Source organism: Mixophyes fleayi, chromosome 5 (genome assembly GCF_038048845.1).
Source record: "Mixophyes fleayi isolate aMixFle1 chromosome 5, aMixFle1.hap1, whole genome shotgun sequence".
Lineage (NCBI taxonomy): Eukaryota > Metazoa > Chordata > Amphibia > Anura > Limnodynastidae > Mixophyes > Mixophyes fleayi.
In genome coordinates, this window is record NC_134406.1 from 84,799,118 (window position 1) to 84,817,354 (window position 18,237).

At 36.8% G+C, this 18,237-nt stretch overlaps 1 protein-coding gene across 5 annotated transcripts in view; it reads right to left on the reverse strand.

Moving 5' to 3' along the window:
- The window catches only part of CUL1 (cullin 1), an 80,918-nt gene that overhangs the window by 33,508 nt on the left and 29,173 nt on the right, over positions 1-18,237 (reverse strand). For 2 of the 5 annotated variants that reach the window (XM_075212512.1, XM_075212515.1), the window contains exons 2-6: positions 8,460-8,767; positions 4,333-4,507; positions 3,971-4,138; positions 3,717-3,767; positions 1,779-1,869 (exon numbers count right to left, since the gene is read on the reverse strand). In XM_075212512.1, the coding sequence (XP_075068613.1) occupies positions 1,779-1,869; positions 3,717-3,767; positions 3,971-4,138; positions 4,333-4,507; positions 8,460-8,599 (625 nt within the window). In that variant the 5' untranslated portion in view covers positions 8,600-8,767. Of the gene's footprint in view, positions 1-1,778; positions 1,870-3,716; positions 3,768-3,970; positions 4,139-4,332; positions 4,508-8,459; positions 8,768-16,309; positions 16,503-16,568; positions 16,729-18,237 lie in introns of those variants that run through there. The other 3 variants (XM_075212513.1, XM_075212516.1, XM_075212514.1) reach the window with 3 other exon arrangements.

The window sequence follows — 18,237 nt, forward strand, 5'->3', positions numbered from 1 at the left end:
CCAATCGCACCACAAACACAGTAGTTCAATTACTTGTTTGGACCCTGGCTAACTTTATACATAGTCTCTCTCTTTTTTTTTTTTTCTTTTTTTTTTTAATTAAAAAAAAAAAAAAAAAAAAAAAAAGAAAATATGCAGAATCTGCAAGCACCACAGATAAACACGGTAAGACAGTTACTTGTTCTGACCCTGGTCTATGGCCCTCAAAACAAAAAGGCAGTGCCTGTGTTAAGATAGATAACAATGAAAATAAGTGCAAGACAGTAACCTAGGCGCTGGCCAAGTATACAGAGACCCAATATGCCCTAGTCTAAATAGGATATGCTGCCCAGAAAAAAACAAAACGTCCCCCACAGGTTAATCAGCCTTCTTCCTGTCAGGAAAGTCAGGGAAAGGGAGCCAGCAGCAGACCGTGCACTCCAGCGACAGGGAGGAGTCCGTCTGAGGAACAGATTGTGGCGCGCAATTGTCCAGCTTCTGGGTATACCAACAGGTGAGAGGGGTTTCATATTCCCCTCCCTGGATGTTTCTGCATCTCTGGGGAAGATCTTGAACTCTTAATCTGCCCGCTGAGATGCCCGCCTTCGGGCGCTCCAATCCACCGTGTAGCCTTCTATTATGTCTCATACCCGAGATGCTGCTTCTCTTGTGGCCGAAAAAGATCCTACCCCCACCTCAGCAGGGGACTTGGTATCTCCCAACATGGCAGCTCCACTGACCGATTCCGGCACGCTCTGCCAAAGGCAGCGTCAGACCCGCCGGGAGACTGGAGTGACTGCTGCTTCAATTTTAAGGTTTTTGTTTTGTTTTTTTTAAGAAACTATTCCATTCAAACTAACAGGAATAATGCAATTATACACACACTTTCCTATTCTAGATAAACAGTTCTAATAAAACAATAAAATACTAAGCAACAAACACTGCAGAGCAGTATCTACACAGCCCAACTCCTTGGGCACTTAATCAAAACTGAGGTCTATGGGGCTGCAAATGGGAGGAGTCAGAAGCAGCAAGTTTAGTTAAACTATTTAAGTGCCAACTCCATGCGCCCTCATACAACCCCATGGGAGCAGCTTCCCCCAGAGTGGATGAAGGAGAAAAATGAACTGCTTCCATACATTAGCACACTATAATTCTTAGAAGTATACAGATCTGCTTAAGCAAATACACAACATTTTTATTTAAATTTAAAACATAATATGGTAGCTATAGTAACCTACATTACTTCTGTGTTCCTGTGTTCTTAACCAAATTCAAGTCAACGTGAAAATAAGAAAGCTCTTTAAAGTAACAGATTATGTTGGCAATTTACTAGAGAAGTTTGTAAGCACACTGACATGCTGTACAAATACCTATAAGAACACTCTCAGGTGGAGAAATTTACAGTACAACGAATGTAGCCATCACTCGTTAGGGACACCATGCACTTGGGAAGGGGCATTGACAATTGCCTTAGCTTGCCTGTTTGAAGCAGGTTGTCAATAAGACTTAGACAGCTGCTAGCGCTCAAGATATGGCGAGGGACCCAGTTACATCTAGACATGGAGATGTTGTTTTTAATAATGAAACTGGACTGCTGGGTGGAGTTAAATTTTTAGTGATATCTTGGATACCTTTTGTTGAAAGCTAGGCAATAAGGATCTCTAGCCATTATTACAGCTTCGAATTGATAGCCTCATAATACATTAAGTATTCCTTTGCATAACATGCATGTAAAATACACACATGTAGTGCACATAGTAAGAATCGGGATAATACTCCACCCTATGACACCTTACCATAAGACTGTACAACTCCACTGATAAGTCTGGTGTTGATAGTTTCTCCATTTCGTTCTTTCTCAATCAGTTTCAGCACTGCATTCGTCACCTAAGACGACAGCCACATAAACAGGTTAACTCATTTTCAGGACACATAGCGGACAACTATTAGGACAAGGATGAATTAATAAGAATGGCAAGGAGATCTAGCCAATTATTTATCACAATATTCAAGAAAGGATATTAGGTTTACATTCATCACCAATAATTCAGTTACTTGTTTCTGGTTACACATTGAAGGCGATAGCCATGTGAACAGACAGCAATTGAGGAAAATATTTGCAAGAAACAAGGTGACTGCATCATGCATAAAGAGGCAGAAATACATAAATGTCATACACATTTCACTACAATACTAAAGTCACAAGCAAACTTACAACTTGATAAAATCATTTGGAATAAGTGTGTGTGTACATGAATATTGCTTGTTTGAGACATTCCAACACACAATTGGAAAGAGTATTTCCACACTTAAAGAGAGATTATATATAGATATATACACACACATTTATACATACACACACATGCATATGTGTCATTGACAAGGGACTAGCACTCAAGAGTTTTCATTCATTTCCATTGACTTTGGACAGATGATGCAACACACACACACAAGTTGTGTTTACCACAGCAACAAGGGTAGGGGGTGGACAAAAACAAAAAAACTATTTACAGACTGCAGGCCATTACAGCTACCTTGAGCTCTAAAACTGAAGGCTTGCATTTATAAAGATGCAGTTTAAAATAAATGATTGGCAACAGGTGGTCCTACCCCCCAATCCTTCGCCCCCATGGCCCCATCTCCTTTCCACTTTATGCACATTTAGTCCTTTTCTCAAGCTTATTGCCCAGGTTTAATCCATGGTCCAAACGCTTATCGAAAGCTAGGGCAACGAATGAAGCTCGGCAGGTCACAAAACAGAAGACGAATGAACGTGATATTTGCCCAGCGTAGTCAACTAACACAACAAGTTACCTTCTCTGCACAACACAGGGAAGTCTCGCTGTGCCAGCAGTACAGCTGACTTCAGGAGGCCGATCTCAGGTGTGCTGCACCACATGGACTCAGTCTTTCCGCTGCAGGAAAGAGTGGCCTGATTCATACTTACTTCAGTACACCAAGGCAAGAGATGGAAACCTCTCTGCAGCATTGCACTGTGCCTCTGCCAGCCTTACAACTTTCAAGAGCTGGTTGAAAATCTGGTCATCCACAAGTCACATTATATAAAACTATGGTTGTGGTAGCTTGTAATACATGTTTGTCTTACATTATTACAGATCAGTGTCTCTTTACAAAATTCAATGTATTATGGAGATTAATGGTAATTGGGTAGCACGTTTCAAGGTTAGAGGGTCGCCTTTAAAGTGTATTAGGTTGCCCATTACGGTTTTAAAGGCATAACAAAAGGTGGAGGGGGAACATCTGTAAAAGTAGAGTAAGGGGGGGGGGGGAATTCAATTAACTGGCTGCGCATATTACCAGCTAATGCAGTGTAGAATCTTCACTCATTTTCCTTTGCATCTCTATGGGACATGAGGGAAAACGAGCGGAGATTTTTATAAAAACTCGGATACGATGTGTCCCATTCATCACGTCACCTGCAGTCAACTGAAACCCCCCCCCTCCCAAGAATTAAAAAAATATATATGTATATATTTTAAGGGATACAGAGATAAAGTTTATTCGGTAAGAAATGGCTGTAAATGAAAAGTTAAAAGCACAGAAAGCAGAGATTTGCTTTTCTAGACTTCTAGCAACATAATGTTTCCATACAGTACATAGAGATGCATTTCAATTACTGCCTCGTTCTAAACAAAGTGTTCTTCTAAACCCCATCATTTCATGAGATGATCGAGAGGTAAAAACAAATCTGTAACTATGTTTGCAGCTTTTACCTGTTTGTTCAAAGGCCGAAAGAGGCAATCCCTCCAAGTGACTAAGGCAAGCTGGAAACAAGAGAAAACAAAATCAGTGATCATGCAATACACAAATAAGCAAACAGTCCAAGCTATAATGATAATACAAGCTGGCAACTATACTAAACATTATGGTAGTCATGTTCTCCTACACAACCCAACTAAAAGTTATTCCAGCAATATTCTTCATCTGAAACCATTTACTACAAAGATAAAGGGGGGGGGCAGCTCACCGAGTAAATTTCATATATTCCTTTGCGTCCTTCATCACATTCACGTCGAACCCAATGCCGATTGAGATATGCGCAGATCCCATTTAATACTTTGCTAGAAAACCGATAATCTTCCCATTGTTGTGTGTAAAACTTGAGAACACTCTCATCCATTAAATCTTCACCATCCTGAAGAGGAAACACAGATTTGGACAGGTCATCGAAACATACAATGATTTCTTGCTTGCTACCATACTGAATTACCTTTTCAAACCTAAATTATATAGAATGGTTTCAAGACATAGTAAACTGAAGTGCAATATCCTGTAATACAACTGCTTGTCATATGCACAACACTGTCAATGAAAATAAAAAACATTTACCTTTAGGAGGTTTGTCAAGTAACTCTTCAAAAACTCTTTTAGCCTTTTGTACAGTTCAAGGCCAACAAATTGGGCCCCTCCAGGGGTCTGGCCTTTTTTGGATTTTGATGGTGGTACTCCAGCACCCCGTGCCTGGTTAGACTGGTGTACACTGGTACAGTAGTTATAAACATGACTAAGAGCACTGGTTAAGGAGAAACAAGAAAGCCTACTTTATGCAAACACATAGAATTATAAGACTGCAACAGACAAACAACCAATATGCTGCATCTATAAAACATTTTAGGTCCTCATTAAATACACCTGGATACAATATTACTTAGGCCATCCATGTGTTCTAAATGGTTCTGTGCTAGTACTAGATAAATAGTATCCACTTTGCAATCACACCTCTCGTTGAACAGGACAACAAAACCAACTAGTGCCTTCATATTATGTAAAGGAAAATAAAGTTGTTTAAAAATGATTACTATACAAATGAACATGGCAAGGAGATTACAAGTGTTCAGTAGACTGGGAATATAATGTATACATTTTCTCACATTCTCTGAAATTCCTAGTCATTTAAGTTAGTTAGTCTACACACTAAACTTTTGGAATATAAATGTCTGAGGGCTCGTTCAGACCCATCTGATTTCTTGCACTTTTAACATGTTAATACATTAAGTGCATTACAATAAAGCAAGCACTCCTTTGTGTCCTAAAATTTTTAGAAGTGTAACAACTTATTTATCAGACATTAATGAGGGCTACCCATACAATAGATTGTATTGGTAAAAACACAGTTTATGGTTCTAGAATTATCAAGATAAAATACAAATTTATTTAAAACGGAAAATTTCCATATGCCCTAGCTATGTATTCAAATGTAAGCTATTATTCGCGATAGTCACAACCATATGCTTATCAATATTATTACAAACAAAGCAGTTTGAGGTTTAGTGGTCTTTCGCTATACTATATTATAGACCAATTTAATGCTTGTACTACTGCTATTAGAAAACATCTGGTGTGAATAAGAACATACTCAGGGACTGAAAAACAAAAAACATTAGAAGTGTAGAAAAAAAGCTTCTGATTTCACTTTTAAAACATTGCATTCAGTGTTCTCAGAGCATCCCCTTCAGCATGGTTTACTATGTACCTAATGCACACTACCAACAAGACTATATTGTGCCGAGTGTTAAAGCTTATGAGCACCACAAACATTATTGTAAAGAGAAGCAAACACTTGTCAGAAGGTCTATTTGCTTACATCTACTGGGCTTTAACATAGCGTAATATTAATGCAACTGTGTATAAGCACCAAGACAGACCCACCACCATGTGCAATGAAATACAAGACTGCTCAAGCTCCATGTGTTATTTGCAAAAGATGCAAATCCACAAACTTGGCTGTCATGAAATCACTTTAGTTCCAGTATAATCTATATTATTAAAAAAAAAAAAAAAAAAGTTAACAGATACGAGGAAGGTAAACTTTCCATCATTTTGCAACTAAAAAGACAAGTTCAAAACATTAAAACAGAGTCTGACATTTATGAATACTGTTCTATAAGTAACTAGTAAAGCTAGTGCTGCTCACACTAATAAGATGTTTACCTTTAGTTTCCAAACTGTACTCTTACTAAATTGAGATTGTACCAGACTGGTTCCTGTGGCCATCAAACTCTCTTCTACTCATTTATTTGTACAACAGTTTTCATAAAGGCCTCCCATTAAATTTATTTTTTAAGTGGTGTATATGCAATACTACTACTACTACTTTAAACGTTTACACACGCCATTATAAAAGTACAGGCAAGTAGCATCATGTACGATGAAAAGCAAACAACTGGCACAATATAAAACAGTAGTGGGTGCTTTGGCATTAGTCCAAGTCACGCCAGAGTATACATGTCATACAGCAAACAAATGAAAATCCCTTAGACATTTCAGATTGTGCCAGGCCCGTGTGAGGGCCTCTGAAAATCTGGAATATGATACAGCATAGGTGTTTACAATATATATTTGCACCAGAAGTTACTGGGGCCGTTTAGCAATATTTAGTAATTAAGCCTTCGCCAATTAAATATAGAGATTCTATTAAACACATTTCGCAGGAGGAAAATAAAAAAATTAAACATCAGACTCAATGGGGGGTATTCAATTGTCAGCAAGTTTTTTTTTTTTTCCCCCCGCAGTGAAAAAACAAAAAAATAAAAAATCTCCCGTGGGTTTTTGACGGCAATAGCAACCATTTTTAGTTAGCACAGCGGGAAAACTTGTGCAATTCAATTGAAAGAGAGGGAACGCTGCCCCCGCACGTTAAACATTGCGAGTTTTTAGGGGAGTTTTAACGGTCATGTAGAACACAAAAAAAAAAGGTTTTGCATACATTTCCATTCATTAGATTACATATTGATAATATCTACATTACAGTACTTTCTTTAGCATATTTTTTCAATTGAACTATTTTTTTTTTTACCATAGAATCATCTATACCATGTCAAAACACATTACTACACTCATATTTGTACCAAAAACCATACATAAATATAATTAGTGATTTTTTTGATTTTTTTTTTAATGTTTATTTCATTTCATTATTTTTTCACAAGAAAACCAACTTACACAAGTTAGGCATTAGTGATAAACATTAGTTTAACTTTTTTTCCACATTACTACATGAATACTTTTCAGAGGTTTTTTATTTTTAAAACACCCCAAAGAGGTGTGAGATAAAACAGCATATTTTCCTGTTTAACACGCCGCGTTAAAAAACAACTGAATAGCTTTTAACGCGGCTGCCTCTCGCACACACTATACTTTCAATAGACCTTCTACTGGAGCGTAAGAGGACCATTTCATGAAAGAAACCCATAGCGTTAAAAAATGGAATTGAATCGCGGGTTAAGTTAACCCACTCGACAGTGATAAAAAAAAATAAAAAAAAATTGTTAAAATGACTTTACGCTGTCAAAAAACAAAACAAAAAACCTCACTGACAATTGAATATCCCCCAATGGCTGGAGACTTTGCAGTAAACAGATATACATTCAGTAGCACCTTTAACAGTTACACCTTTCTAGTACTGGATATGACGTGATTGGTTAATTAGAAATTTGCATTAACAAGTTGTACAGATGTACCCGATAGATCACATGAATGCAACACCAGGCTACCTATTTCCAGAATATTCTGCACTCTGCTTAAGCACAGATTAAAGTAACTCCATCGAAAATGTTAATAAATATAAAACAAAAAGGAGTTAGAGTTAAAAGATGAAACTGTACTAGTCCCACTTCACATTCCCAGTATTAACAATGTGTTTTTACAAGGCAGATTCCCATGCATTCATACAGGCACAGTGAAAAAACAATTGCTTTCTATGATGCCAGTTAAAATCCTCCAGGCACAATAGAAGTCACCTCTAGAGTCACAGGTGTAAAAAAAACTTTGTAAAAGGCCACCCACCGCTAAGAGCAGAAAGCACACGTAAATGTGTTAACATTTTTGGGGGAAAAGTAAACAGAGTTGTGACTAGGTTTTACCATCAATTAATACTTCTAGTTAAGCTTTATGTCATTACATGCTATAGTTTATTTTTAAAAATAAAAATAAATAAAGATAATATATATGTCTCTTCCTGTGCTCCAGCAAAGAGATATGTAAAACAAGCACTGTTAAGAGGTACTTGAGGACTGAGTTTGGGAAACACTGCATTCGAGAAATAAAAAGTAGAGCGCAAATGAAATCTCGAGCATTATTTAACATATGCATGAGAAACAGTCCTCAAATAAGATAAAACAAAATAATTTAACAAGTTTCAAGAAAAACCATTGCTCAGACTATACTCACTTACACTAGTACATCTTGCTCACCTACAACGACCCTCTAAATGTCACACTCAACTGCACAATGTCATAATAAGCATTAGACATTTTGCTTATAGTTCACCAGCATATTACCAGACAAATATGTAATTAGTGCCGATTTAATGCCCCGAAATATAAAATGCTGCACTCCAAACTAAATAGGAGGAGGAAGTAGCCAACAAGTAAGTTGACTTCTTATTCCAGGTTTGTCCATTCCTCCAAATTTACAAACACAAGAACACTATGTCCTAGGATGACTGTTAAGGATACGTGTAGAGTTCCATGTATCTGGATTTTGCCATGCTCTGTCTGGTGTAAACTTGTTGGATGCCGGCCCGCAGGTCATCCCAGATCTGGTCCAAGCCAATCTGTTTAAGTCCATGAGGATTCTGACCCCTGCCTGATGACATTTTCTTTCTTTTCTTTTTCCGTTTACCTTACCCCCCTGTTTAAAGTCCTTCTGTGCAGAAACTTCTTAAGCGAAGTTAGTTAATCATCCATAAGATGATAAAATACTGGTACATTCCAAACTGTAGTTGGTTGATACTTTGGGGTAAACGGGATTTCAGTCAGAAAACCTGAAAATGACAAAGAGAAGATGTAACATTCATTTTTCTAGCATTGCAAGCATAAAATAAATCAATATTGTTTAACAGGTTATGAAGCATTACAAATAACTTTTTATTGTGCATTTATTTTCTTGAAAAATATGAGGAGAGGACAAAGCCCAGCCTTGAAGCAACCATGCACCAAGACAAAGTATTGAATAAAATGAAGCATCTCAATTATAAATAGATTTAGACTATGGAAACTGTCAATGTGTACAATCACCTGTGGCGGATTTATTGCTTTCACCGTGCAGCATAAGAGGGCTCTTTAATTAGGGGTCTTCAATCCCTATGGAAAGCCACTTGCACATAATGAAAAGGATCCAATGCAAACATTTTTAAATCTATTGCAGTGCAGTTTTCAAAGAATTACTTGATTTTAACAATAATGCTTAGATTATAAAACTACATTCACTTTAATTTTCCATACCGCCACTTCTAAATTTACACTTAGCACCACTTCTAATATTGATGTGCAATCTGGGCTTAACAGCAGCTTACATACAATCTACTACACAATTCAGCCAACGCTGCTTCGAACAGTTAGTCTTAGTGGTAGAGGAGATTGAATCTAAACTTCCATTGGGCCACCACCACACCGGAAATTCTTAGTGACATCATAATGTCAACATGATGCCCTCCATTTCCCCACTACTGAATGTGGAAGGGCTTTGCAATCACTGCCAAAGATGATGGTAGCACACACAAGAATGAGTTTCTGCCTTTAAGAGGTGATGTAAAAAAAACAAAACAAGCAGCCTCAGTTCTAGAAGCACCAGCCTGTGTAAATCTACAGCTGCCAGTCAGCAAATGGATAATGACCTTACACACACAAACCTATATACATATATATTATTCATAAACAAAACCAGTAATATAGCTATGCCCTTCTAAAGGCAATAAACAATTGCACAACCATTGATAACTGTTACTTTAAACTGATGCCAGTAATATCAAACTAAATGTAGTTATGTTTATTTTCCCTTTACCACTAACTGCTGATACAGAAGATGCCGATTTTAAATAATTCTCTACCTCCAATGTCACAATAGTGAGGAAATATGTTGGGTAGAGTAAAATATAAAAGTAGTCATTCAGCAAAAGCTCAAATTGCAATATTTCACATCAACTATATTTCAGTGTCTTTACAAAACAATCACAGTATATGCAACATTGTAATTAGTTGGCACAGAAACATCAGCAAATATTCTGTACTGTGTGTGAGGAGTTGCACACATCACTAAAGCATGATTTTGCAAATATCAATACCCTGGTCCCTCCTTACCAAGAGCGCAAAACTGCCATCTACTGTATCCGATTTTTTTTTGCAAAAAACCCCATAAAAAACTGTCAATTAAAACTGAACAGTCATGAACACAGCATAAAAAAGGATGCACTCAGATGTTAACACATCAAAGAGATATTAGCCAACAGCTTTTCATGATCCAACTCATCTCCTAATACCCAAGCCCTCATACAAGATACCAATTCATTATTCTGTATAACAAGACAACATGAACTGAAAAACCCATCAGGATCTTAAACTGTAAAATGACCAGATTTTATTTAATGTAAATCACTCAAATGGGTAAAAAAAAAACAAAAAAAAAAAAAAAACAACAACATACAAACCACTAATAGCAGATATGTTATTTCCTCACAAAAAAAAAAGAGCATCAAAATTGTAATATTTGTAATTGGAGTATGCAAGTCGAAACATTTAATTTTAATATTGCAGTCTCTGTGTAATTCTATTTCAACTATTCAGCTCATCTTCTCAATAAAACAAAAAAAAAATTGACTTAAAAGGGTAACTTTGTTTCTAAGACTTAAAATAAATAAATGGGAAGGACACCGTTTGATTCTAAAGCTGGGTACACACTAAAGGAAATTTCTCCCGATTTGATATCCCAATCAGCATGCCAATTCATGTGTACACACTTTACAAAATTTACCTTCACATCTGAGCTCCTTATCGGTCATAACAATCGGCTGAAAAGATTGTGACTACTCTATGGAGATTTACCTACACTGCAGGTGGTGTGTACATACACACTGCAGAATGGGAATAACATCATTCACATAGATTTTTAGTCTGTTTATAAAATCAAACGATACAATGAGCTTTGGAATGATAATCGTTCATCGTTGGAGCGTACTCACTAATGCGATATCAGGCCAAACAGTGATTTATTGTGAGATTGGCCTGATAAATCAGATGAAAAGCATAATACAAGATTAAATGGAGGGAATAGACTAGACATGACGAGGACAAGGAAAAAATACGTTTGACTATCACCTTAAACTGATTAGTTTTGTTTTCTAGGGTGCAAAAAACTACACATTTTACCATAAAACCCCAATATAGATTGGAGGCTATCCTGAAAGACTCAATGACACCACTGCAAAGTATGTAAATCTCACTAGAAACATGCAAGGTCATGAAAGTCATTGTTACAAGCGTGCACAAATGCTACCCTGATAGCACAGAACTTTAGGAGATATAAGTGCGGAGAACAAATACCACTGCAATGGGCAGAGTATGTGGAAGGGGGTGGCTGCACATGGTGTGAAGACAAGATGCTAGAATGGTCTGGTGGCACTGGATGGTGCAATACACGTGGCGATATATTATGTGTATGGTACAAGTATCTGTGAGCAGATGGCTGGTGTATTAAGGGTATATGTGGAGGGGGCATGGATGATAAATAGTGTGTGCTACTATTTTAGGCAGGCAAAATGACCAGTATATTCTAGAATTGCAGAAAGTTATATTTATGCCCATTGCTTTTTGTTTTACCACACCTGTCAATGTGCATATTATACTCCTGCCCTCATTTTATCTTTTTTTTTTTTTAAATGTGACTCACAATACAAAATTGCTCTCTACTAACTTTTAGAGCAGTTGGACCAAGCAGGCAAGATAATATCAAAAGCAAAGACAACATGATAATGTGATAAACAAGGAAATCTCAGGAGGTGTTTTGCGATAGTGGTTAAATTTCCTCTTTTTCCTAGGATCCATGTCTTCACCTAAGAAGTGGACATGGTAATGATATTTTTAATGTAAGGAGTCAGGCAATATATGTAACCATTAAGAGGTTCTGTACAGATCCTAATAAAAAAACCATTAGTGTCTCCAGATCAACATTAGAAATAGCAATTGCCAGGCTACTCTTCCTGTTCTATATGGACTGGCTGTAGACAATATTTAGTAAAGAACTATGAACACCAGTATTATTTTAGTGCGGGAGTAAATGCACCCAGACCATACCACTAAGACCACCCCCATTATGTTTTAATCCTTTTACGTTTACACCCCTATCAGGGGAAGGAACGAATACTCACATTCACATAGATTCCTCATACTCCCTACACCAATTCCATGAATGGATTGCTGACATGCCAATGTTTCAGTGAGCAACTGCCGCTCTATTTTTATTGTTCTTGTTTTATTACCAATGTTGTTGATATAATTATTGTGGTCACCTTTATAAATCTAGCATATAGAAAATGTTATCTGCTACATTCTAAAGAATTTAGCATATCTTTTACCAACAAACCATAGTATTAAGTCTACTTTCTTCTATATTATTTTAAAAATATGTTGCTGTTTGATGGTGTTCGCTTAGATGTTTACAACATACATAGATGAAGACCTAAACACAATTTATATTTGCAGACTGATAATCTCAGCATGAACATCAGCTGACACAGAAACAAGACCATTGGAAATGTATAAAAACTATATTTGATAAATTGTTTATCGTCACAAAAAAAAAAAAATTTGAGAAAAACAAAAACACACATTTAAAAAATTGGACACTACCAGTACATTTTTCAGGTGTTTCATTGACCAGAATATTGTTCAAATCTGCCTAAATATTGAAATATATCCTGTACACAGAGTTTCAGATGCCAGGCTACATTTTTATTCTTTGAAAACAAAATGTTACTTTAATGTAGGTAAATTGTAAAGGGTCATGCGTGAAATATGCAGTTAGACAACATTTTTCATACATTTTAAAGTTCAAGGGTGACAAAAGAAGAAAAAAAAAATAATTATGGGAAATTTACATCATCTACGTAACCTTATTCATAAGTAGTCACCAGAAGCACAACTGACATGTTCTGAAACATGTGCCCTGTTCGCAAAGATTTAAAGATGAACTTTAAGAAGAGATGCATCATACAGTAATTCTATATATCTATATATATTATGAAGAGGGATACTCATACACAGTACACAGTTGTTTTAGCACTGAAATTAAACGCATTGTCGTAACTTTCAATAGAGGTCAAAAGCAGCTCAATTTACACCGAATATTTGCTTATTGACGCTGCCATAGACCAGCAAAACTCTGCCCCAGATCAGCGAGTAGGATCACTAAATAAGCTGCTCTGCCAGCAGTATTTTATATGTATATAGCTGAAGATGCATGAGCAGAACACATGATTATTCTTCACTCTTGGTATAAACAGTTTAATCAATACTTGGGCAAAACTATAATGGCACTATACAGACAGGAAAGATTAGCACTGTAGAACTGCCTCACATCATTGTTTACCCATATATAAACAAATGAATATATAAGGCATTTTCATTTCTAGGTTCAGTCCCACATTCACAAATCAAACTACTGAAGCGTAATCTTAAAACAGTTCAAAAGTAGCCCAAAAGAAACCATTTCCAAAGTCTTAGCACTACAACACAAAAAAAAAAAAAAAAGATTAAACAGTACAAACCAATCCAAAACAAAATATTAGAACACTATATATTGACCATGTGACAGTGCGATTTGTTTCATACAGATCTATAGATTACAACAAAGCTTTATGCTTACAGAATTGTCATTTATATTTAGATATTGCCAGACAAAGTTTAAGATAGCAGCCATAGAAATAGTTTCCAAAGTTATTTGCCAATTTTATCATATTACTCTGTGTTGTCTTTAGAATTTGGTATGAAAGTTAATATAAAAAATAACAGAAGTAAAAAAGTTTGGCAAGACACCCATTTGAAAATGACAAGATTTGCATATTTATACAACTCTAGTACATCTTGCATAAGAACTCATGTAAGGAAAACAATTTAAACCGGTCTCTGGTACAGCAATAGAAAAGTATTCAGAAGTGTCAGTTAACAGCCAATAATGACCCAGTCAGATGATGGATGTAGCAACAGATGTGTATTTATCTTGCATCACTTATCCATCTCTAGAAACGTGAAGAGTATTGATATGTTTGCCTCCCTTTCATACACTATTCAGGACAGAAAAGTCCCAAATAAATAAAAAGTATTGTGTGTGTGTGTTTATGGTACTACATTATAATATTAACATGTGTTAACATAACATTACAAGTTCAAAATAAACATGACTTTTATAAAGAAAACATAGTAGTATTGTACTTTCCAACAGCTGCATCAGCTGTCCAGTAGAATTTGAGGTAGCTTTAAAAAAAAATAGCTTTATTGTTTCAGAATTTTTTCTGTGTAAAGCAGTATCTACGTGCAGTTTTAGATGATTTTTTTAATGCAAACTAGTCACAAAATGATGTGTGTGGGGGTCCAAAATAGTTACACGCCCCCCCCCCCCCCCCCCTCCAACATCTAATCATAATTTGTAGAAGAAGATGTGGCTGGACAAGGACCATAATCTGACAAGTGAATGAAATTGTCAAACTTTACCAATTAGGCATTAATAAATACAGGACAGCCAGATCTTACTTTTGGTCAATCTGAACCTGGATCCAGAAAGATTTTGACAATGGAAATTGTTTAAATAAACTCATGAATTTCTTCTTTGCAAAAGAAGCTGGGTTGCAACAATGTTGCTTTACACTCATCTAAAATGTTACACAAGTATTTATTCTATACCAATTTACAGTTCTATTATCTTCGTTTTTGCTGACTTGCCATGATAAACAGTCTCCTACTGCGATATATATACTGATCACTAATATACAAGTATACTAGCAAGTACAATGATCAGGTAAACTGAGACAATTTCACAGGTGACAGTCACAGGAAATGTATATAAAGTGACAGCATTCACAGAAACCTAGTGAAAGTAAAATATGAATTTTAATCCACACCTGACATTTCAGTTCACACAAGAGAAGCTTTATCAAGGATAGATAATGATAATATATTAACTAGAATGAACTAGCCCAGTGGATCCCAAACTTTTTCAGCTCAAGGCACCCTTAGAGTTTCCATTATTTTTTCAAGGCACCCCTAAGCCAAAATAATTACCACGTTGTCCCCTGCCTTGCTTACCACTATCCCTGACCGAGGCACCCCTGTGAGATCACCGAGGCACCACTGGGAGCCTAGGCGCACAATTTGGGAACCACTGAACTAGCCAATACCTGATCACTTTCAAACATACACTGATCAATTTTCTTGACATGGCATTTTAATGGTTTACTTGTATGATTTTACACAATACTGGTTAAAAGGGTTTGACTGATGCACTTTTTGTTGGTTGCCTATATATGCACATACCACCTTGGTCTAATAGCAAGTTTAGTAACAGTTCTCCATTGATCCGCACAGTAAGAGAACAGCGGATGTGGATTAAACTTCATGTGCTACTTTCACTAGCGCAGACTTCTTACTGAGTGCGTGTATAAATATTATGCTTAACACTATAATAAATAGAATCAGATGTTAAACTTGTAGTAATATAAAAACATGACACTTTGCTAATCAAATTAAGTTAGTAACCAGAGACAGGTTTCTACAGAAATAAGGCAGCATACAGTGCTCAACATCTGGGTAATATTTTAACCACAATGTTTTGACAACTAAGAAAAGTAAAGAAGACCTTCTGAAACATTTTAAACTATTTACTTATAAGTCCAATTTCACTTTAAGAAGCTTTTACATTGGAGTACAAGTAAACCTACATGTAAGATTCCCATCATTGTTAATGTATACACTAATAAAGCATAAAAAGGCTAAAAAAAAAAAATGTAAAAATGATCACAGTATTGTAGCAAATACATTTTTCTGACATCTCCAGACTAAGTTGCATAAATTGAAATATTTGGTAGCATTCCATTTATACACACGCAAAAAGAAAGAAAGACAGAAAAAAAAAAAAAAAAAAAGATTTAAGATGTCAGATATTAAAATATACTCAAACCAAATGGGAGTATTAAGAGAATCCAACAATACTACAAAAAGAGTAAACAGGATAAGAAAATGTGACTTTCTGGTTCTGTCCAACATTAAATGTATTAAAATAAGGTATGTACTAAAAATATAACAATTTTGTTCACATGTATATGGTTATTAAGAGAAAGTATGGACATATTGAGATATTAAGTGACAATGATGAACCCCTTTACTTACACGAGACAACAGGTCAAATCTCAAAATGTTGCAGCTAAAACTATTCGACGTTGAAAGCAACAAATATGACAGATATCTTATTCGATACACAAATTGGATTACACAGATTATTTTGATAAACAGCATCCAATAATGTATACAAGAGACGTAACTGTAACCAATACCAGTGTAATCCTATTACAGATTCCAGGTGACGGTGGTCTCCTTCTCACAGAATATGGTATAGATGTGACATCCCCCTCCCCTCATGTCTGAGGCAGTGACTACACGGTAACACTGGGGGTGAGACACCACAGGGCCAGAGACCGGGGATTGGACACTAAAGCACCCACTACCTCCTCATACCCCGTACAGCCGCCGCCTCTGACCCCTAACCCCCGTAGTACGTCGCCCACTTCCCCCTCCCCTCACCTGTCTCTCGGCGGCAGGCGCAGGAGACGGAACCCCCTGGGAGAGCCGGGTACTGTCAGCCGGAAATCCCTCCCTTCTTCACAGTTAGCCAGTTAGCAACCAGAATGCAGGAACCGGGACTTCCGCTGTCAATCACCCAACGCCACGCCTTTTCCCTTTGCTGCCGACAAATGAGAACAACTAATGACGTAACGATTAAGGGGCCATAGGGTAGGTGGGGTTATGCAAATAAAACTGATGACGTTGTGTGGGTGTGGCTTTAAAATACAAAATAATAATATTAAAAAAATGCTAATGAGATGTGCGGCTACGTAGGAGCTGTGGAAGTAGCACGCAGCCTGCAGCAGCCACGCACTTCTTTCTAGTGTATCCATGTAGCTCACACGGTGTTGAGGAAACACAGGTGTTTAGCTCTCAGGGGTCGTTTATATAGACATTGAATGTAGGGGTGAGACTCGGCTTAGCAACCTATTAGGAACATTTTAAAGGAAAAACAGGCAGCTAGCCCAGTGGCTAAGCCCAAGGTTGCCCACTATGAGACTGGCCCAGAGGGGGAGATACCTCCTGTCCCTCAATTTCTGCATATCTGTCTATTATGATACTACCCCTGACTTTTACAAGGTGTCTGCATTTGAACACAGAGAACACCTGAGAACAGATGCAAATAATTGTGACCTAAAATATAAAAATAGCACAACCTCCACACATGCCAACCATCCCCCTATACAGCCTCACATTCAACTTGATAGATAAGCACTTTAAACTTTAAACTGCAATGTCCCCATCATTCAGCATGCTTCCTGAGGATTTAATGTGTCCAATTATAAATGGCTAACCAGCAACCCTAAGTCATTTGTGTATTGGCTTGCCAGGGTCAACCCTTTTATACCTGTTTGTTACCTTGTTGCAAATGTGGGCTTTATAGCAACTTTGCAAAGAGCCCAAAAATTAGCAGAACAGATGGAGGAGGACAACAAAATATGAATGGCAGAGATGTGGGTATTACAAAATACAATGCAAGGTAAACAAATGTTGCACAAGTTATATGTAAAGAACACTTGTATCACAGTGGCTAGACCTGTGGACAACTCCGGGCAAACCATGCTCTTTGAAGAAGAAAAAATTGACCAATGAAGTCTAATTTCCAAATGCACTGTACTATCTGATCAGCATAATACTCAGTATCTCTTCTCATTCTGTATCTGGCCATGGAAAAATTGTGGTACTGGTATAAAAAAAAGTCTATCAATTACAACTGGCTACATGCAATTCATAGATAACCATTAATCTTACAGGAAGCTGATTCATTTCTCAGACATTTATCTAGCAAATAATATGCAAGTAGTTTGACAGGCTTATCTAGTATCATCCCACCTAGGGTGGGTTCAGAAAAGATGAAGGATTTGCTCAAAACATGGAGTAGGAAAATATTCCCAGAGATTATGGATGACACCTAAAAACATGGACCTCTACTGATATTTGGTGGTTGAGTATGTCTAAAAGGTAAACTGATTGTGCCTCCTCTAAAGCAGACTTCAGCCAGTCATAGGGCTAGATTTAATAAACTGCGGCTTTGAAAAAGTGGAGATGTTGTCTTTAGCAACCAATCAATCTAGTTATCATTTATTTAGTACATTCTACAAAATGACAGCTAGAATCTGATTGGTTG